A 23,349-nucleotide genomic window follows, 5' to 3' on the forward strand; every position below is an offset into this window, starting at 1 on the left:
GATGAAGGCAAGCATGCCATATGCCTTCCTGACTACATTATCCACCTGCGCTGCCACTTTCAGTGACCTGTGGACCTGTACACCCAGATCCCTCTGCCCGTCAATGCACTTAAGGGTTGTGCCATTTACTGTATAATTCCTGCCTGTGTTAGACCTTCCAAAATGCATTACCTCGCATTTGTCCGGATTAAACTCCATCTGCCATTTCTCCGCCCAAGTCTCCAACCGATCTATATCCCGTTGTATCCTTTGACAATCCTCTTCACTATCTGCAACTCCTCCAACCTTAGTGTTGTCTGCAAACTTACTAATTAGCCCAGTTACATTTTTCTCCAAATCATTTATGTATACTACAAACAGCAAAGGTCCCAGCACTGATCCCTGCAGAATTCCACTAGTCACAGCTCTCCATTCAGAAAAGCACCCTTCCACTGCTACCCTCTGTCTTCTATGACCAAGCCAATTCTGTATCCATCTTGCCAGCTCACCTCTGATCCCGTGCGACTTTACCTTCTGTACCAGTCTGCTATGAGGGACCTTGTCAAAGGCATTACTGAAATCTATGTATATAACATCCACTCCCCTTCTATCGTCGATCATCTTTGTCACTTTCTCGAAAAACTTGATCAAGTTAGTGAGACACGACCTCCCCTTCACAAAACCATGCTGCCTCTCACTAATACGCCCATTTGCTTCCAAATGGTAGTAAATCCTGTCACAAAGAATCTTCTCCAATAATTTCCCTACCATTGACATAAGGCTCACTGGCCTGTAATTTCCTGGATTATCCCTGCTACCCTTCTTAAACAATGGAACAACACTGGCCATTCTCCAGTCCTCTGGGACCTCACCCGTAGCCAGTGAGGATACAAAGATTTCCGTCAAGGCCCCAGCAATCTTCTCCCTTGCCTCCCTCAGTACTCTGGGGTAGATCCCATCTGGCCCTGGGGACTTATCCACCTTAATATTCTTCAAGACGCCTAACACCTCCTCTTTTTTGATCTCAACATGATTCCAGGCTATCTACACACTCTTCCCTAGACAAATCGACCGCTAAGTCCTTCTCTTTGGTGAATACTGATGAGTATTCAGCATGCACATGTGGAAGTTGTGTGAAAACTTTGATTTGATTCAATTTTGATTCCTGCCCCACGGTGAAAGAATCAGCACTTAAAAGAAGAATCACCACAGACCAAGGCACCAGGGGGCAGAAAACACTATGGAAAGACACCCAGGAGAGAGGGGAAACTGAACAATGGAAACACACCCAGTCCTGTGGAAAAACTATTGAAACATAGTGAGGAAACACCACTACAGAAACATGCCGACTGCAGTGAGGAAACAGCATTATCATTACATACCCAGACCAGGGAAACAGCACAATGAAAACTCACCCAGCCAACAGGGGAAACAGTACATGGAAAAGAAACCCACACCCAGTCCCAGAAGGGAAGCAGCAATATGAAAACATAACCCTCCCTGCCTTTAAGAAATCAGCATGGTGACAAAGTGAAGAAAAATGGCCAAAGGTGGCTAAATTTTAGTCCCAGGACATCACGGGTGGAGTTCCTCAGAGTAGTGTCCTCGGCCCAACCATCTTCAGCTGCTTCATCAATGACCTTCCTTCCATCATAAGGTCAGAAGCGGGGATGTTCGCTGATGATTGCACAATGTTCAGCACCATTCACGACTCCTCAGATACTGAAGCAGTCCATGTCCATGTGCAGCAAGACCTGGACAACATTCAGGCTTTGGCTGATAAGTGGTAAAAGTAACATTCAAGCCACACAAGAGCCAGGCAATGACCATCTCCAACGAGAGAATCTAACCATCTCCCCATGACATTTAATGGCATTACCATGACTGAATCCCCCACTGTTAACACCATGGGGGTTACCATCGACCAGAAACTGAGCTGGACTAGCCATATTAATACTGTGGCTACAAAAGCAGGTCAGAGGCTAGGAATTCTCCAGAAAGTAACTCACCTCTCGACTCCCCAAAGCCTGTCCACCATCTACAAGAGAAGTCAGGAGTGCGATGGAATACTCCCAACTTGCCTGGAAGAGTGAGGCTCCAACAACATTCAAGAAGCTTGGCACCATCTAGGACAAAGCAGCCCGCTTGAATGGCACTCCATCCACCGCCTGAAACTTTCACTCCCTCCACCAACGCACAGTGGCAAAAGTGTACACCATCTACAAGAGGCACTGCAGCAACTCACCAAAGCTCCTTTGACAGCACCTTCCAAACCGTGACCTCTACCACCTAGAAGGACAGCAGATTTACGGGAACACCACAACCTGTAACTTCCCCTGCAAGTCACACACCATCCTGACTTGGAAATATATCACTGTTCCTTCACTGTTGCTGGGTAAGAATCCTGGAACTCCCCTCCTAACAGCACTGTGGGTGTACCTACACCTCATGGACTGCAGCGGTTCAAGAAGCTGCCTCACCACCACCTTCTCAAGGGCAATTAGGGATGGGCAATAAAAGCTGGTCTAGCCAGCGACGTCCACATCCCATGAACTTTAAAAGGAATCGGTTACAGTGGCATACAGCCAAATCGGATGTATTCTCTATTGCTAGAATTAGTCTTCAAAGAGCTTTTTCAGTCGACATTGATGACAAATATACCGTAATTGTACTGTCAGTATATGTCAGCATCTAAAATGTCATAACTCAAAATAATGCAACTTAGCTTCTATTACTTTGGCTTATTTCAACTGCATAATATGTTATATAATATATATTGTACTCCCTATAAGACAGAGTAAATTTTACACATTCATATATTGTTACATTCAGTGACGTTTAAGATGTTTCTTTACCTTGATGTCCTGAATAAGTTGCTGTGTGGGTGTATCGATGGGCGCTTTGGTGTCAATAACATTTTGGATGGCATTTGCCCACCTTGTCGCCTCATTCAGAAGCTTTGTGTAAAGGTGATAGCAATGTTTACGACCATATATGGTGACATTCCAATAACCTGCCAATCAACAACAAATAAATAGTATTAAAAATACGATAGGATATGTGCAGCAATGAAACGGAGATATAACTGAGGTTTTACTCGAATTACACAAAAGCGATTCACGTGGAAAATACGTATGCCTCAAGTGCCACATGTGAGTATGTGAGAATTAACCTGATTCTAAAAGTATTGTAATATGTAAAATATTGGCCATGAGTTTCTGTGTAAGCTAGGGGCCGTGTTTTCATCTGGGCTTGGGAAAACCTGACCAGCGCACTTTTGCAGATTGCAAAATGCACATCCGACCATTTGTGAGTTTACAAGAGATTTTGGTCTTTTCACACAAGGATCAGGTTCATTGTGTATTTTGCGAGTCATGAGGAGTGGGAGTGTGGAGGTGGGCTGATTAGAGGGCTCACCTTGGTTCTCCAACACAACAGCTGAGCTCACAACATCATTTAAAGGCTCCCTAAATCTCATCCCTCACATCTTCCACCCACCCGCCATCCATGCCACCTCACATTCCCCATGTCACCTCAGATTCTCTATGCCACTTTTATGACCTCCATGTATGCTCCATAGACACTCATCTAGTGTGCACTATATACAGTCCTCAGGAGCCATGCAACGGCAATGGAAATTCTTTAAAAATAATTGGAAAAATATTAAACCTCTAACAATCTAAGGAAAGTCTGAATTCAAACTCACCATCTTTATACTGGACCAAAAAACCCCAAGGGGAAAAAAAATCATAATCCTTTAAGTGCCTACTAGGTTTGTAAATCAACAAGAAACCATGTTAAAGACATATTCTGTTATTATAGGATCATAAAGGTTTCAATAGTTCTTGGATCAATAAGGCCACCCACTGAGCTGAAGCTTTTGAAACCTAGCCAAGCATTTATAATGGAACAGCTGTCATAACAAAAGCTTCCAGCTCCATTGACAGGACAGATATTCATTTCTATTTCAAAGCAGATTGCCCATCAATCACTGGAGGGATTGCAGGTGCAGACCATATTTAAACCTTTGGAAGCAATTAAAAAAAAAACAGCCAGACCTGCCAGTCCAATTAAATCAGAGTACAAAATCATGACAGCAGAGGACATTTTTTAAAAACATTTAAAAAATATATTATGGTACTTTCTCCTTTGGAAAAGTACTCTAATGCATGTCAACAATGCTGGTCAATGTCAGGGTCAAATTACCCCTTCAGGACAGATCTCGATCATGAATCACTGTATTAAAAACATACCTACATTACAATACAACCCCCCAGCAGTGACATTTGAAGGTGTCAAAACATTTTACACTTAAGTTTCAGAATGTTTCCAACTCCTCAGCAGGCTTTCCGCTTTCTTCATGAACTCTCAAAATAGGAAGCTTTTAATGGGCTTCCAAAACCCTGGACCACCAGATGACAATGGTGTGTGGGAGGAAATCTGATTTTCATCACCAACAGCACCGTGTGCATTTTGCACACTGGGGCGGAATCTTCTGCCTTCTCTGTTGGCAAGTTTGGAGGTGGGAAGGCATGTAATTAGGCGGGACTGTGGCATATCTGAACCTTGCCCCCTTCTTGCCCCCACCAGAATTAAGCTCTGGGCAGAAGACCTATGGCTGAACTTCCTGCCCCACCACTAATCGAGCCCCTTAAGTGACCAATTAATGACTACTTAAGGGCCCCTTCCCATCGTTGCTGGTATTAACGCACAGCAGCTAAAACCATGCAGCCAACTTGTCACCTCCTGGGGGTCCCTCAATCAAAAGTACTCAGTGCCTGATCGAGGGACTGGACATCAGGAAGGAAGGGGTCTGCTGACAGCCATCCCACTGCAGCCCTCTTCTTGCAATCTTCACCCTGTGAAACCCTCCCCCCTACTCCACCATATTACTTACCTGCGACCTGGGTCACGCCACAATCCTGGGACTCTGGCGCATGTCCTTCCGGATGCAGCCGCAGACACCCCGCTACCGCCTCCAGTGGTGCTACTGAACACGAGAGCAGCCGGCCTCGCACTGCCCAACAGCTCTCGGTGGGAGAGAATTTGGCTCCTGGGGTCTTGATTTGAGGGGAAAACCTGCTGCTGGCCTTGCCACTGCCTGATTGCGTTGGGCCTTCCCGTGTCTCTTGCCTGCTCTCCAGCTGGCAGGCGAGACCCCTGATGCCTCAGCAAGATTCTGCCCTAGGCATTCTGACTCACAGAAAGGCCAGAGGAAAATGGCGTAGAGTCAGAAAGCAGGGGAAAATCAGACTTCTTCCAAACAAAATTAAAGTGTGGCCATTCACACATCAAAATGTGCCTCCGCACCCAGATGACAATTTGGCATCAGATGTCAAACTTATTTGATATGAGGGGCTGATTTGATAAGCTGATGATCAACTGTAGCTATGAGGCTAGGTTGGAGAAGTTGTGTCTGTTTTCCTTGGAGAAAGGAAGGCTGAGGGGAGACTTGATAGAGGTATTCAAGATCCTGAGGACAGGGTAAATAGTGAGAAACTGTCCCCACTCAACAGAGCATCAAGAACTAGAGGGCACAGATTCAAAATAATGAGCAAAAGGAGTAGAAGTGATGTGAGGAAAACCTTTTCCACCCAGAAGGTGGCTGGAGTCTGGAATGAATTTCCTGAAAGGATGGTGGAAGCAGGTTCGATCAAGGTATTCAAAAGAGAATTGGATTTCTATCGACAAGAGAAAATGTGCAAGGTTATGGGGATAAGGCAGGAAAATGGGACTAGGTAGAATGCTCTTTCAGTGAGCCAGTGCAGACTCGATAAGCTGAATGGCCTCCTTTTGCACTGTGAAGATTCTGTGATGGGCCACATTTGGCCAAACGTTATTTGGATACACTGGGGCAGTACCCAAACAACGCTGAGTCACTGGGAGAAATGTTAACCGATTCCACCCATTGGGAAACTGACAGGATTGAGTTCAATGTTAGTTTTACATCCAACAGATGTTACTCTCCATTGAAGTCAAAGAATCTGATCCCTTGGGTTCACCAATAGGCAAATTAAGTTAAAATTAACCTTTGTTATGCACCTAATATACTGCTGTGCCTATGATGATTAAGGCTCTGATTGGTAGCAAATACGTAATTATTTTAGTTTAAACATCGATGCATAACCTTGTGACTTTGTTAATTGTGTTATCATATGTATGATTTTAAGATTTCGCAAGGCATCGTGCATTGGCATGGACTCAAACATAGTACTTAAAATATCAATTAATCATCCATGTGTGCTCTACCCCCAAGACAGGTCCTTGGCTCACTGTCTGCTGATGCTTTATCCTGAGCTGTTTCCTTGGCAGTTTTTGTCAATGGTGGTTTGCCACTGTCTTCGACTCTCAGAGGCAGGTCCCAAATCCTCCTCAGCTAGAACAAGAATTGAACCTATGCTGTTGGCGTTATTCAAAACTACACACTAGCCATCTAGTCAACTGAGCTAACTGACACCCCACTTAAAACATCACCATTCTAAAAACCTAAATTTAATTCAAATTTGCATAATAAAAAAATCTATCAACTTCATTTTAGGAATGATAAGGGATAGTAGTTGCCTACCGGTTTCCTTGAAAATCTTTTCATCAGGCTGCACGACAGAACAGAGACTATTCAGTACCAGGGTTCCCAGCTTGACTATGTTCCTCTCAGAGCTCTTGTAGTAGTCTAGTGAATTATAGGTCAGTACAAACCAACGCTTCTTCAATTTCAAGGAATTGGATTTCCCACCATTCTTTACTTCTTTATGTAGCCATCCTTACCAAGCACAGAAAAAAAAAGTCTTATAATTTCACAGAATGAGATACGAAGCACAGTTCCTAGCTTTTAAGAAAAAGAAATCAATAAAGTCCCTAAACTATTAGATTCAACCACCTGTAGATCACAAAAGGGGAAAATTGCGATGACCACAACTGGTTTCAAAGATTGCAAATAGCTCACTAAAACGTATGCTCATGATGTTAACCACTTATAAACCTTTCTGAATCTGACCTCTTCATCTTCCTTTAATTTCTTACAAGCTAACTTCCTACTTAGTATTCTGTTTTGGTACACAACCATCAATGAACTCAAATAGGTCATTTAATGCAGATACAGTACTGCACTCGTCTTAATTTCAGGGATCGAAGCTGGGGCAGGTGAAAGGAGCACTAATGGGAGCGCATTTTGATGCTAATTCAATCAGATTGAAAGTGGTTATGGAAAAGGACGAAGATAGACCAGGAAACCAAGTTCTCAATTGGAGAAAGGTCAATTTTACTAAACTGCAATGTGCTTTAACAACAGTGGGCTGGAAACAGCTCATTGAAGGTAAATCAGGGTCAGAGTAGTGGAAGGCATTCAAGGAGGAGATATAGAGGGTTCAGAACAAATATGTTCCCACAAAAGATTGCGACTCCTAAATCCATAGGTCCCTGATCTCAAGGAGTATACAGGGTAGGATAAGGCAAAAAGGGGGAAGCTTATGTCAGGTACTAAGAGCTCATTACTGCAGAAAGCCTCGAGGAATATAGAAAGTATAGGGATGAAATTGAAAAAAATAGGAAATCAATGAGGGAATTTGAAAAAATATTGCCAAATAAAATCAAGGAAAACCCAGAAATGTTTTATTAACACATAAAGGGCAAAAGGAAAGAGGGCAGTCTATTCGATAAAAAAGATATGATTCTAAAAAGGTAACTTGTGGATGGAGGCGGAAGTTGTGGCCATGGTTCTTAGGCTGGAGTTGTCCAATGGGGTGTGAAACAGTCACACATTGGGGTTTTTAGAGGTGCCCACCTAATTGGCATGGAGACAGGTTCCCTGTCCAATTAAAGGCAGCGGGCAGGCTCTCGAAATTGGAGGGCTAATCAGAGGCCTCCTAGCTTGAGATGAGCAGCAGGCAGTGATGGCAGGAAAGTAACAGAGAAGGTGCTTCAGCATGGCGGCACCCTCTCAACAATTTTTTCAAAGCATTGATTAAAAAATGATTCTTGTAGCCAGGTCACCACTGTTTGTGGGAGGTGGGGCTGAGCCCCTCGACGGGGCGGCATGTGGGGTTGCTCTTGCACTCTGGCAAGCAGTGATGACCTCTAGGCCTGCCACCAGCTGCCCATCTCCAGGCACATAAAGAGGCCCCCATTGCTACAGGAAACTGGAAGCTGATTGGAAAATTGGAAAAGTTAATTGGCTTTAATTAAAATCTTAACACGCCTAACCAGCTACCTGCCTTGTGAAGGCAGGTCATCCTGCTGGCCTTAACCCTGCCTCCTCAAAAATGGCAGGCACAGGGAATGGCCTCAAGAAACCAGTACACCAGCCAGTGTCAGTACTTTCAGGCCCCACCCGCTTCCAATCCTACCACCAGTGGGGTCTGAAAATTCTGCCCTTTGTGTCTGTCTTCACAAAAGAGGATGATGGTGCAGACATTACGGTTAAGGAGGATTGTGAAATATTGGAGGGGAGAAACATAGTGAAAGAGGACATATTGAGGGATTTGGCATCTTTGAAATATCTTTGCTGGCCAGGATGATTAGAAGAAGCAAAGGAGGAAATAACAGAGGTTCTGCCCGCCATTTTCCAATCCCATCTGGCTATTGTGGTGCCAAGGACTGAAGTGCTTCTACAATTGAAGATTTTTAAAAAGGGAGAAAGTGAAAAAGGGGTAGGCCGAATAATTACAGACCAGTCAGCCTAATGCCAGTGGTGGGCAAATTATTGGAAAAAGTTCTGAGGGACTGTATTAAACATCATTTAGATTCCTTAAGGATGGTCAGCATGGATTTGTTAAGGGATTTACTTGGTTGAATTTTTTGAGGGGACAACAACCAGGTCCCACATGGCAGGCTGTCAGAAAAGTAAAAGCCATTGGGAATCCAAGAGGAAGTGGTATGTTGGGTTCAACATTGGCTCAATATCAGGAGGTAAAAGGGTAATGGTTGTTGAATGCTTTTTTGATTGGAAGACTGTTTCCAGTAAGGTTCCACAGGGATCTGTACTAGTTCCCTTGCTTTTTGTGTTATAACAATGACTTGGACTTAAATGCAGGGGGCATGATTAAGAAGTTTGCAGATGATACAAAATGTGGTTGTGTGGTTGATAATGAAGAAGAAAACTTCAGCCTGTAGAAAGGGGCCCTCTGCTCCACTGTGGTTCTGATTTCTTATGTTCTTAAATTCTAATCCCCAGGGAATGGCAGTGGCTCCATCAAATACCAACATATTCCCTTCTCTCAGGATATATTTTTATATTGTGGCCAAGAGGACAATGTTATGGCTCAATGACAGAGAGAAGGTATGGAGTGTGGGATTGTTGGTGAATGGGGAATTGGGGTTGAGCTTATTGGTGTTCCAGCTGAATTAGTTCTTCAGCCCAGGCATAAGGCGTCTGACTAGGTTGTAGCCTTTCCTCTGCTTCCTCATCCTCCTGCTCAGCTTCTCGCCTGATAGATAGTGGCAAGGGCTGTTTCATCATAATGGTAACATTGCACAGCATATCACCACAAATCCAAATTAGCCAAGTACTGCAGTGCTCCTCCAAAGCGACTCAGGCAGTGAAATCATTGCTTCAGCATGCCAATAATTTGTTCAGTCAACTTTCTTGTGGCAACATGTTTCTTACTGCAAGTATACTTGCTGCACACATCTGTATGGGTTGCAAATTGGAGTTGTTTTAAAATTTATTTAAAATCTAATTTTTTAAAAACTCATTTTGTACTACCAAGGCTGCAAAAGACTACTATTTCCAAATGGTTTCACATTACTTCAGAAGTTAACATGTTTTTCAGTTTCCTTGCAGAGAAGTGTAGTTGTGTTGTGCTTTAAATTGCATCACAGACCATAGGCTTCTGATGTTTATAGCACTGCCAGTTAATTAAGTTCTAGATGGCAAGGGAAAAATCATATTAAATTATAGTACAAATTTGATTCTCAAGAGCAAGATAAATTTATAGCTTAAAGTGATGGCTGATCATTGCTTTCTTATAAGATCTTAACTGGTCACATCCTTACCTCTGACAATGAACTCCTGACCTTCCACTCTTGTGTCTCCCTTGACCCTTTGCAGTAGTGTTATCCAGTGATGCATCTCCTCTGGTGTATCTGTGTTGCAGTGCAAGATGCGATTTGCAGTAATAATCACAAATGAATTGGGTCTATAATAAAAATTCATTGGTTATGTTTGATGATATTTTGTATGAGTTATATAGAACAAAACAATGTGCTGGGGTTACAGAAATGTAGTCATTTCCACTTTGCTATTCCGTGGAAACAATTCTTTCCATCCCCCTCCTCTGTTCAATGTCAATAGATGTTTTCAAATTTAGTTTTCCTAAATACACCTTGAAACACACAGAAATCAATTTGTCTCTATAAAATGAAGCTTATAAACGTAGCGCATCTTTGGTTCAACTGAAAATTGTTCAAATTCCCACTGTCCCTCAAGTCTGATTATAAGGATAAAACTAAGATTAGTTGACATATGACCAACCTACCAGTAAACCAATGCAAAGGACACTTGACAATCACAGATAAATGGTAAGGGTTTACCAGCAAGGTATCACTTTCCATTCTGTGATTTCAGATGATACAACTCCACCTCTGTCAGCCATGGAAGCCACAGCCGGATTTTATTCTGAGAAGCCTGCAGTCATGGCTTCCACCCCTCTCAAGGAAACTCTTTCGAGTTACCAACAGTCACAGATTGCAACTCTTTCGAGTACAATCACAGTTCTTGGTTTCCAGGAGTGGGACATGAACCCACAACCCTCTGATTCAAAGGCGAGGGTGCTATGAACTGAGCCACAGCTGACAAGGAAGATGGCCTGCATCCAAGAGCTGCTGAACAATCAGGGCTGGCAGCTCTCGAGTCTCAGCAGCGCCAATAGGTTCAGTGGCCACTCCTGGAATTGCAGCAGGCCAAGGAGCAGCAGCCATCTGCCTGAAGTGAAGGTAAATGGGCTTGAGACCCACCAGAGCCAATCAGGCTGGCATTTCCGAGCTGGGGTGGGGACAATCGTGATGGCAGGGGGGGTGTTCCAGTGGGTTGTCCTTGCTGCTGGTGTGGATCCTCAGTGGGCTACAGGGAGCCTGATCAGGAGGGACCACCCACCCAAACCCAGTGGGAGACCCATCCAAGTGATGAGTCTGACAGCCATGGCTACACTTTCTTATATCGTCAGAGTGCACCTGTATTGTCTTTCTCCTATATCGGCAGCGTCCACCTCTCCTGGCCATCCAGAGCCTCGGGTGCTTCCATTGGCCCTCCCACCTGTGTGGACCACCCACTGTCTCTAATTGGACTGGGATCCCTGCAGCGGCCTCTTAATTGGATGACTCCAGAAAGAGCAGGTAGGCGGGATTCTCAAACCATTAGGGTCAGGAGCTGCCTCAGTTTCTCATGGACGAATACTTTCAAAGGCAGGAAGATTCTGCTCAAAGACACAGTCTGAAATTGCTAGAAAAGAAAATTAAACAATTACCTGTCCGGACAATCAGAAGCACAGACTGAGTCGATCATACCTACATCCAATGTACCCTAGACAAAAAATGATTTGTTTTAATATAGAGTGACCACAAGTTGACCTGGATATGAACATTCTGAACAAAGCTTTTGTAACCTTAGATTCAAATATTTTGTTAATGTGCATCAAAATCTTTAACTCATTCTCTGAGCTCAGCTTATCCTGGAGATTCACTTCCTATTCCCTTGATCCTATTCCCACTAAACTGCTATCACCCAATTTCCTCTCCTGGCCACGAGGGAAAGGGAGGGAGACAGAAAGCAGGGAACTGTTGGCCCGTTACCTAACATCTGTCATTGGGAAAATGCTGAAATCCATTATCAAGGAGGGATTTGCAGGACATTTAGAAAATCAAAACACAATCAGGCAGAGTCAACGTGGGTTTTGTGAAAAGGAAATCATGTTTGACAAGTTTGTTAGAGTTCTTTGAGGATGTAACAAGCAGGGTGGATAAAGGTGAACCAGCAGATATCGTGCATTTGGATTTCCAAAAGACGTTTGACAAGGTGCCACATAAAATGCTATTGCTCATGGTTCTGAAGAAGTCGTCATATTGGGCTCAAAACGTTAACCTTGTTTCTCTCCCCACAGATGCTGCCAGACCTGCTAAGTTTTTCCAGCACTTTCTGTTTTTATTTAAGAGCTCATGATGTTAGCAGTGATATATTAGCATGGATAGAGGATTGGCTAACCAACAGGAAATAGTGAGTCAGGATAAGGGAGCTATTTTCAGTTTGACAAACTGTAACCAGTGGAGTGTCACAGGGATCGGTCCTGGCACCTTAATTATTTACGATCTATATTAATGACTTGAATTCAAACTGTAATGTAGCCAAATTTGCTGATGATACAAACATAGGCAAAAAGCAAGTTGTGAGGAGGATACGAAGAGTCTGTAAAGGGATACAGATAGGTTAAGTGAGAGGGCAAAAATTTGGCTGATGGAGTAAAATATAGAAAAATGTGAACTTATCCACTTTGATACTAAAAATAGAAAAACAGTTATTACTTAAACATTATTTAAATGGAGAGACACTGTAGAATGCTGTGTTACAGAAGAACCTGGATGTCCTTGCGCATGAATCACAAAAAGTTAGCATTCAGGTACAGCAAGTAATTAGAAAGGCAAATGGAATGTTGGCATTTATTGCAGAGGAGTATAAAAGTAGGAAAGTCTTGCTACAACTGTACAGTGCATTGGTGAGACCACGCCTATAGTATGGTGTACAGTTCTGGCCTCTTTTACTTAAGAAGCGGAGAGGTCTTGTCGAGCAGCAGTAGTGTCCCTAACTTTGGGCCAAAATCTCAGGGTTCAAGTCCCACTTCGGGACTTGGTGGTCATGGAAGGAGTGTTCACAATAGGGCTAAAGAGGTTGATTATCAGCCTGCAAATCCTTCCAATATGCCTGATGGCATGCAGGAAGTGCAGGAGAGTTTCCTGGTTTACTGCAGAAGGCAATAAAAAACCGCTGCAGTACTTTGCCAAGCATAATCACTGACCAATCCAATGGAGGTCCATGGTCGTCAATGCCCTCTTAGGCATGGTACCTGAAGGAGGAGGGCTTAAGGAGGGATATACTTGCATTGGAACCACCTCACAGAAGGTCACTAGGCTTGTTCCTGGCATGAGGGGCTTACCTCATGAAGAAAAGCTGAGCAGGTTGGGCCTATGCTCGCTCACTGGGGGAATGAGAGGTGACCTTATTGAAACACATAAGACTCTGAGGGTTTGCCAGGGTAGATGCTGAGATGATGTTTTCTCTCGTGGGGGATATCTAGAACTAGGGCACACAGTTCAAAAATAAGGAGCCTCCTATTTAGCATGGAGATGAGGAGGAATTTCCTTTCTCAGAGGGTCTTTAGTCTTTGGAATTCACTTCCACAGAGAGCACTGGAGGCTGGGTCATTGAATATATTCAAGGCTAAGTTAGACAGATCATCATCCGCAGCTAGAGTGCTAGTTTTCATATGTATGCTGATGACACCCAGCTCTGTCCACCACCACCTCTCTCGTCTTCTCCAATGTTGCTAAATTATCAGCCAGTTTATCTGACATCTGGTAGTGAAGAGCAGAAATTTCCACCAGTTAAATATTGGGAAGACTGAAGCCATTGTTTTCGGTCTCTTGCTCCAAAATCTGTTCCTTAACTACCAACTCATCCCTTTACCTGGCAACAATTTGAGATTAAGCTATCACAACACAAAGGGTGAATTAAACACAAATACAAAAGTAAAATGCTGGAAATCGGAAATAAAAACAAAAAGTGCTGGAAATGCTCAGCAGGTCAGGCAGCATCTGTGGAAGGAAACAGCTAACGTTTCAGGTTGAGATGGTCCTTCCCCAAAACTAGAACCAAGGCTATTGATCAATGCTTATTATAAGCCCACTGACTCCCACAGCTACCTCAACTACACTTCCTCACGTTTGGCTTTCCGTAAGGAATCTGGACCATTCTTCCAGTTTCTCTGTCTGCACCACATCTGTTCTGATGATGCAACCTTCCATACGGAGCGCTTCTGATAGGTCCCCCTTTTTCCTCAGCCGAGCATTCCTTCTCACTGTGATTAAAAGGGGTTTCGACTAAGTCTATTCCATTTCCCATACTTCTGTTCTCATCCCTCCCTCCTCCCAGAATCACAATAGGGTTCCCCTTGCCCTCACCCACCTCACCAGCCTCTGCATTCAATGCTTGTCTGCCATTTCTGCCACCTACAGTGTGATGCCACCATCAAAAATAGCTTCCCCTCTCCTTTCCGCATGCCCTCTGCAATACCCTGATCCACTCCTCAGTCACCCCCAGCACTCCCTACCTTACCTATAGAACATTTCCACGGAAACATGGGAAATGCAACGCCTGTCCTTTTACCTCCTTCATTCTCACTATCCAAGCCCCTGAACATTACTTCTATATGAATCAGTGATTTGCATGTACTTTTTTCAATTTGCTCAGAAAGCTTCCTCTACACTGGGAAGACGAAACGCAGACTGGGTGACTGTTTTGCATAACACTTCCTTTCAGTCTGCAAGTGTGCCCCCTAAGCTTCCAGTCGCCTATCATTTTGGTTCTCCGCTCCACTCACTCCCACTCTGACCCCTCTATCCTTGGCCTCCTAATTGTTCCAATGAATAGTTGTTTGGTAGTACAGAACTTGAGTGTTGCTGAAAAAAGAAACATGTTGAAGCTTTTCGCCTTGCACTCTGTTATGACCACAGCCGATGTTAATTACTGCGCAAACCAAATCCCAGAGGGAAACTTGGCTTATGGGCCATACCCTTTTTTTTTGCATCCTGAAAAAGAGGTGATGTTCTGATCTCAGCAGCAAGAAGTCCAGTAACAGTTTGGATTTTAAAAATTAAAAGTAGAAGTTTCATTAACAACAGTAAGAGAAAACTTAAGCACCCAAGATTACAGTTGCACAATTAAGGTTACTCTTACAATATATTCCCCAAAAAAGACCTTCTACTTGGTCATTCCCACAAGTAAACACCTTCCAGGCAACACTCACTTATAGATGTTTAACTATAAAAATCCAGTAATATTACCGAAGGCAAACTGCTGTAGCATTAATAAAGGCATAACACATGATCTGAAACTCTCTTCCACTTTGCTGTGGAAACTTGAGAATAAAATTGCTTTTTGCAGCCCAAGACTTTTTTGGCTTGACTGGATGGTTGGATTCACATCTGCATCTTCTCCCAGCCCAGAGCCACAGCTCCTAACTCTGCTCTAGCTCAACAGCTTAGCTCCAGCTCCAACCACTGCAGCTCAAACAGCTCCCTTAAACTTTCTATGGTAACTCTAAAACAGCTTTCTCCCCCCTTTCACCTCAGGTTCCATTGTTATCACACCTCTTTGAAACTCAAATCCTTCCAGATATAAAATCTTTCATGTTTATATCTTGTCTTTGCTTTCAGGTCAATAAAATAAAATACCCCACTTCTATTTACCTATGGAACTCCTGCAAGATGCAGACATGTTTCTTGACACCTCTGACTTCCCTTTGATATTCAAATAAACTCTCAACTTATCTAAAAATGCAAATGTTAGATCTAAACTATTCACTTGTACCTCAAACTTAACATCTCTTTCCTTTTCATGTTTTAAACCCCCCAGACAACTTGTCTCCTTTTAAGGTAAAATACTGCGGATGCTGGAAATCTGAAACAAAAACAAAAATGCTGGAAAAACTCAGTAGGTCTGACAGCATCTGTGGAGAGAAAGACAGAGTTAACGTTTTGAGTCTGTATCATACGGACTCAAAAGCATTTTTTGTTTTTGTCTCCTATTAATCTCTGCCCAGCTGAATTGCATCATGGACACAAACACAGCCTTCTTCATAGAATGACACAATATTCCCCCAAAATATTTAAAGAGCATCCATTTCTCACAACTCATCAGGATACTTCGCAAGAATACCAGTGTAATGGGAAAACAACAATTTATACTGTATATGAAGAGAGTGCTGACTGGTTGGCAAGTGGACACTGCTTGATAGAGGTGTTGCGATGGAAAATGCAACAGTGCTGGTGACTGACAGTTAACTGTCAAGCATTGTTTGAAATTTAAACCAGGCAGATTGACCCTGAGGAATGAGTCAGCAAATGGCTGTCACTTATTTTGTTTAACTGAAACAGGCACAATGTGTGTACATGTTCTTTCTGTCTGCAAAGAGCAGGGCTCTGTGTATTAATATATGTAGCTTCCAGTACACACAAACATGCCACACTGTGAGCCCAACTGACAATCTTAAATTGGTTGTCAGCATAATTCTTAGCACATTGAGGATTATTTAGCAAATGTTGTCTAATCGCAGAATCACATCTAATGTTGGACACTGTGTTTTGAGTTTTGCAAGCACGGGCTGGTTGGGTATGGTCTGTACCTTGCCCGTTGTGAACAGCAGAAGGGACATGCTGTTTGATACGATCCACCAATCTTTTGGACGTACAGCCTACATACCTAGCATCACAATGGCACTGAAATTCATATGTCACATTAGTCATTTGTGCGATAGATAGAATGCCTTTTTGGCTTGACGGCAGCATCCTGTTAGTTTGAATACCACTTGTGTTGCTACTGCATTGTAGCAGTGTGAAACAGCTAGCTTCACCTGTTGCTCAAATTTTTGAGATACTTTGCCCTTCCAGGGTAATCTGAGGTAGACTGGGCACTTTTCAGGGCTGAAAGTGACGGCCTTCGGCCTGTTCATGAATTTGCATCACATACAGCATGAAATGATCTGAACAGGGTAGCCATTATCCTGCAGGACTTCAAAAAGGCATTTGATAAAGTGCCACACAACAGACTTGTGAGCAAAGTTAGAGCTCATGGAATAAAAGGGACAGTAGCAATGTGGATATGAAATTGGCTGAGTGACAGGAAACAGTAGTGGTGAAAGGTTGTTTTTCGAACTGGAGGAAGGTCTACGGTGGAGTTCCCTATGGGAGCCTTAGGGCCCCTGCTCTTCCTGCTCCATATTAATGACCTAGACCGTGGTATACAGGTCACAATTTCAACATTGGCAGATGACACAAAACTTCTCAGTATTGCGAACTGAGGAGAATAGTGTTAAACTTGAAAGGACATCGACCAGGTTGGTGAACTGGGGGAAACAAGTGGCAAATGAAATTTAATGCAGAAAAGTGTGAAGTGATTCATTTTGGTAGAAAGAATGTGGAGACACAATATAGGCACAATTCTAAAAGAGCAGGAAGACCTGGGAGGTATACCTGCGTAAATCATTGAAGGTGGCAGGGCAGGTTGAGAAAGCAGTTCAAAGTGTACAGAACATGCACTTTACAAATAGGGGCATAAAGTACAAAAGCAAAGATTATTATAACTCTATATAAAACATTGGTTTGGCCACAACTGGAGTATTGTGCCCAGTTCTGGGCACCATGCTTTAGGCAGGATATGATGGCATTAGAGATGGTGCAGAAAAGATTCACGAGAATGTTCCAGAGGTAAGGAACTTCAGTTATTTAAAAAGATTGGAGAAGTTGGGACTGTTTTCCTTGGAGAAGGGAAGGTTGGGAGACGATTTGATAGAGGTATTCATAGCCATGAGGAATGTAGACATGGTAGAGAAAAACTGGTCCCATTGGTGGAAGGATTGAGAACCAGAGGGCAGAGATTTAAGTTAACTGGCAAAAGCAACAATGACAACATGAAGAAAACCGTTTAATGCGGTAAGTGGCTAGGGTGCAGAATGCATCGCCTGAGAGCGTGCTGGAGACAAATTCAATTATAGCATTCAAAAGGGAATTGGATCATTTTCTGAAAAGTAAACATTTGCAGGGCTATGGGGAAAGATGGGGCAGTGGCGCTAGGTAAATTGGTCTTGCAGAGAACCAGCACAGACACAACAGGCCAAATGGCCTCCTTCTGTGCTGTAATGAATCTACAACTCTATAAACTTTCCTTGTTCTTCCAAAACAGTGCACAAGAGCATTCAAAATGCTTAGGGAATCCTCTGATCACATGCCTGCTGTGCAGTTATAATGAAATCAAGCAGGTTCTCTTTTAGATCAGATTCACAATTTTGCTTAAAAAACTAACCAACGGCAATCTTCACAAGTACACTGATATCATTACTAAAGATAGTGATACGAGAATGTTTTGCCCTTTATAGTAGGAGTGCAGTATTTTACAAATACAACGTGAAGCAGTGGATAGGAAAAAAAACTTTTGTGCTAGAAAGCTATCCTTTCAACAAACACTAGCAAAAATAACTTTTTAAAATATCAATGATAGAGAAGAACAGGTATCTCACCACTGCATTATGTGGGTTTGCTTGCTCATCATGCATTTCTCTAATCTCTTGCTCAGTTGATCCATGAACTTGGCTGAGGACGCTAAACCACTGGCTGCAACACAAGAAGTGAAAGAGATGGAACCATGATATCTAAAAGCAGTTTTTGTTCTAGTGTAATAACTCCTTTAGGTCAGTTTAGATTTGTTCTAAAATTATAGATACAGTTAAATAAGCTTTTTATCATAAAGCTGCATCCTCAAAAAAAAATCTCCAGCCTTGTGCTTCAGTCCTTTGTTGATTCATCATGTTCTAAGTGACAAAAAGTTTGAAAGCAATCCTTTGGTCTATTCAATTCAGGGACAAATGCATGCTAACACACTTTGATCACTTTCCATACCAATGAGTACTCTCAGGAGAATTCTTCTACTCTACTTCAAATAATGCCGTGGAGCTTGATGTGCAGCTGAGTAGGCACACACTTCATCTAAATGACTCTTCCAAGAATACAGCCTACAGTATGGCACCGCAATATCAGCCTGGATTGCGAGCTCAAGGTCTGGGATCAGGCGAAAGTGCCACCACTCCATCAAGGATGACATGTAGGCAGCTAAATTGGATAGCACCAAAACTGGGACTGGGGATCGTGATGTGTAACTAACTCGTGTAAACTTTTAAATAAAAACAGAAAATGCAGGAAATATTCAGCAGTCAGGCAGCCTCCGTGGAGAGAAACAGTTAGCGTTTCAGGTCAATTATTAGCCCTGAAATGTTATCTTTGTTCCCTACATAACAACGTTAACTACAAAAGTACTTCACAGTAGCCTAGAGCCCTGAGAGAAGCAGGCTGTGAAAGGCAATCTATAAACCAATCGACAGGTAAAGTTGGGAACCATGTTCACACCAGCGAGAGGGAGAAGGTTGGGCGGGATGCCGGGAAAAGGGGCCACACACCATCGGGAGGGAGGAGGCTGGGTCAGGAAGGACCCAGTCCCGTTAACCAAAAACCTGATAGACAGACATTAACCGATAGAGTTTAAATCATTACAATTTTAATATTTCACAATAACTTATCAACTAGGCTCTAATGACAGATTTCCACTCAATGTCCAATATTAAAGAAAGCTCAGCAAGGCTATTTAACTTTAGGTACCTTGCATATTGTCAAGTTAACAGCTTTCAGTATTAACTATGTCAAAGTGAATTGTAATCTAATTCTTCATATTGTTGCTCGCTATGGGCTTCGCAGTGCCTTACCCTTGAGCATTGACCTGGGTACAGTGGAGAACATCTGCTTCTCTATGGTTACCTCGGGACTGCAGCAAGGTGCATCTCCGGGGCAGGCCACATCCCATCGAGGGTTGGGAAGGCCCAGCACAGGGCCACAGCACTGAGAGGGAAGAGGTTGGGTTGGGAAGGGCCCAGCCTAGGTGCCAGGGCCACAAACCATCAAAAGGGAAGAGGTCAGGAAGGGCTTTCTGGGGTAGAGCTGAAGCATTAGGTGTGTTACCTTATCTTGTGCTCCAGCAGCCTCCAGCTAGGTCTGAAGTGAAAAAAGTTCCAACAGAGCAGAAACAGAACGGTCCTCACGAGTCCCGACATGAGGTAAGCAAGAACTCGGGAACCTGGCGTGTCCTACTTGGCCAATGATTGCTGTTGTTCAGAACAACCTGTCAATCGGGTAGTCTATGCGCTAGATTGGCTGCTTTGGACACTGGCCATCCAGACTGACAGGCTTCCTGGCCAATGAGCCCAGGTCCTCCCTTCAGAGCATGGGCCTCAGTGATTAGTATCTTGTGCAACCGCTTCTCCAGGCACTGCAAGCAATCCAGCCGAGGGCCTGGATGCAATACTAAAACAAATTTAATGACCTCACACAAATGGCCAAAGTCAATGAATGCAACTTCACTTGCCATATCCTTGCAACTGTACCACTAACCTCATACACTGCTCCATTCACCACACCTCCTTTCATTGCCTACCAGCAATCTCTATCAGGCACAACACATACCTCACACTAATAGTCTCAACTCACCCTTACACACTAAGCACTGCTGCAAGCCACACTGCTTGTGCACACTGCCAGCTATTCAATTGTGGCAAGCACATCACTAAAACACACTGCACCCCACACAGCGACACAATTCCCTCTCTCTTCCAGGACAAGGCAGCCCCTAATCATTGGTAGCAGCAGCAGCAGCAAACTGTTGGGGGAGACATCTGGCTGCATTGTGCTCACCCGTTTGGAGGAGACAATGCTAAGAATCATTGGAGCTGCCATCACTGAGGTCGTGGCCAGTAGCAGGGCTGAACCTATGGAGGATGACAGTATGTTCCTTTCTAATCCACCTTCTCACACCCCTCTTTACCAGGAAATCAGCAAGATGAATGAAAACGGACAGAGGTTACTGGAGCTATGCTGTTACCATGGACTGTTTGTGATGAACAGCTACTTCCAAACCACGCCGTGCCATGAAGTGCCCTGGAGACTTCAGAAATCTGCCACTGATATCAGCTAGTCACCATCAGCATCACGAGATGTACCCCCGATAGTGCACTTATCACCTGTAGCTATCACAGCGCTGGCTGTGACACTGACCACTCCCTGGTGTGTGGCAAGGTCAGACTTCAGCCAAGTAAACTATACCACTCCAAGAAGAGAGGTTGTCTTTGGATCAACACTTGCTATACCACCGACCCTGAAAGGGCCCAGGAGTTCCTCAGCATCCTCGATCAGGCTCTTTTTGAAAACAACGCCCAAGGCCAGAGTGCGGTGTCAAAGTGGAGTCAAATGCTCAACACCTTCTATAACTCTTCTCACTGTGATCAGAGGAATGCTGACTAGTTTGAGGCATATTGGACTGAAATGGAGTCAGTTACTGCAACCAAGAGGAAAGCCTTCATGAACGACAAGGCCTCCTTCTGCACTGTAAAGATTCTATGATTCTGTGAAGTCCCCAGCAAACAAAATCTAGATGCTCTCAGAATTGGCAGAATCAAGCCTCAGCAGACCGTTCAGCATTGCGCCAATCAATACTAGTTGAAATTCTGCACAGCATACAATCTGCTGCTGAATCTGGAGATGCTAGAGAGATGTATGAAGGAATTAAGAAAGCAAAAGGCCCTGTAGCAGCCAAATCAGCTCCCTTGAAGACGAAGAAAGGGATGATAATCACTGAACCTAGCAAGCAGATAGAAAGGTAGGTGGAGCACTACCTGAAACTCTACACAATGGAGAATATCATCACTGAAGATGTTCTCAGCGCCATTCCAGACTTTCCTGTCATCGAGATGGACATAGTAAAGTTCAACAAGGCCATTGACCATCTTGGCAGTGGTAAAGCCTCAGGAAATGATGGCATTCCATCTGAAATCATCAAAAGTGGAAAACCAGCACTGCTGCAGCACCTCCATGGACTCTTGTGTCTCTGCTGGAAGAAAAAATCTGTGCAAGAGGTGCGTGATGCAAAAATAGTCACCTTGTAAAACAAATAAGGGTGATGGCAGTGACTGCAACAATTACTGAGGCACCTCCTTGTTAAGCATTGTGGGGAAGGTCTTTGTTCACGTCGTTCTGATCAGATTGCAGACCCCGGCATCATACGTTTATCCCGAGTCTCAATGTGGCTTCGGAGCTGGCAGATCAACAGTCAACCCGATTTTCTCACTTTGGCAGTTACAGGAGAAGTGCTGTGAACAGCACAGACCTTTGATCTCATTAACAGAGATGGACTCAAACTTCTGCAGAAAATAGGCTACCCGCCTGGACTCCGGGCATCATTTCTTCCTTCCATGAAATCACGTACAGTTCCGTCAGATAAAATGGAGCATCATTGGAGGCTTTCAAGATCAGCATTGGGGTAAATCAGGGCTGCATCCTGGTGCCAAATCTCTTTGGCATATTTTTCTCCATGCTGCTATTGTCTGCTTTCAGCGACTCAAATGAGGATGTCTACCTGCATACTGGAGCTGACAACATGCCGTTCAAATTGACAAGACTGTGCACCAAGACCAAAGTGTATAAAGTCCTAGCCCGTGTTTCTCCCTAACAATCAGCTACAGTAAGACCAAAGGTTATGGACCAGTACATAGAGACTCAACTTTCCATCAACATTGACAACCTCACTCTGGAGGTTGTCACCAGGTTCAAATACTGCAGATCAACAATTACAAGCAACCTGTCCCTTGATGCCAAAATTAGCATTAGGGTTGCCAAGACTGCAGCTGCCATGTCAAAACTGAGAAAGTGAGTGTGGACCAAGAGCAAACTAACCGAAAATACAGATCCGTGTGTACCAGGCTTGTGTTCTCAGCACCCTCCTTTACAGTAGCGAGGCACGAACAACACATGCAACCCAAGGGCGGCTGAACAGCTTCCGCCTTCACTGCCTCAGATAAAAAATGGACATTTCCTGGCAGGAGAGAGTGCTGAATACAGAAGTACACCAGCGTGCAGGGATCCCCAGCATGCTTGACCTCTTGAGCCAGCACCGACTCTGTTGGCTGGGTCACATGCGCTGAATGGATGACAGCCACATTTCCAGAGACATGTTCTATGGCGAGCTTGCTATCAGCAGGAGACCAACAGGTCGCCCATGTCTGTGATACAAGGATGTCTGAAAGCAAGACCTCAATTTGATCGGGATCAGAGTTGATATATGGGAAGTCCTTGCTGCTGACCGCAGTCTCCTGGAGACAAGCAGTCAGGAAGGGCATGGAAAAGCAGAAGCCAAAAGAAATGACCAAACGGTGGAAAAGAGAGCCCACCAGAAATAAAAACCAACAATCAACCTCAGGCCAATATTATTCATCTGTGCCAGCTGTGGAAGGGACTGCCACCCACAAATTGGTCTCTACAGCCACAACAGGTGATGTTCAGTCCAGAAGTGGCATACACTCTGGATGCAATCCATCGTCTCCTGAAACAGTTGGATGCCTACGACTGCTATGCTTTTTCTTTCAAACTGATGACATCCTTAACTCCCTTAGTTAAGAACGGATGGTTCGTCATTCTCAGAATCTCTCTTTCTCAATGGAACGTATATTTATTGAGAGTTATGAAATCCCTCCTTAAATTTTTGTCATTGCTCACCCAACTTCTTCACCTTCAAACTGA

The 23,349-nt window shown here is 43.8% G+C and overlaps 1 protein-coding gene across 1 annotated transcript in view; it reads right to left on the reverse strand.

The window, feature by feature from the left end:
• myo10 (myosin X) overlaps positions 1–23,349 on the reverse strand; it is a 345,458-nt gene that overhangs the window by 28,324 nt on the left and 293,785 nt on the right. Inside the window, exons 29-33 of the mRNA XM_078539144.1 lie at positions 18,255–18,348; positions 11,439–11,494; positions 9,970–10,112; positions 6,545–6,739; positions 2,835–2,992 (exon numbers count right to left, since the gene is read on the reverse strand). Of these exons, the coding sequence (XP_078395270.1) occupies positions 2,835–2,992; positions 6,545–6,739; positions 9,970–10,112; positions 11,439–11,494; positions 18,255–18,348 (646 nt within the window). The remainder of the gene's footprint in view (positions 1–2,834; positions 2,993–6,544; positions 6,740–9,969; positions 10,113–11,438; positions 11,495–18,254; positions 18,349–23,349) is intronic.

The sequence above is a fragment of the Cetorhinus maximus genome, chromosome 3 (genome assembly GCF_964194155.1).
Source record: "Cetorhinus maximus chromosome 3, sCetMax3.hap1.1, whole genome shotgun sequence".
Classification (NCBI taxonomy): domain Eukaryota; kingdom Metazoa; phylum Chordata; class Chondrichthyes; order Lamniformes; family Cetorhinidae; genus Cetorhinus; species Cetorhinus maximus.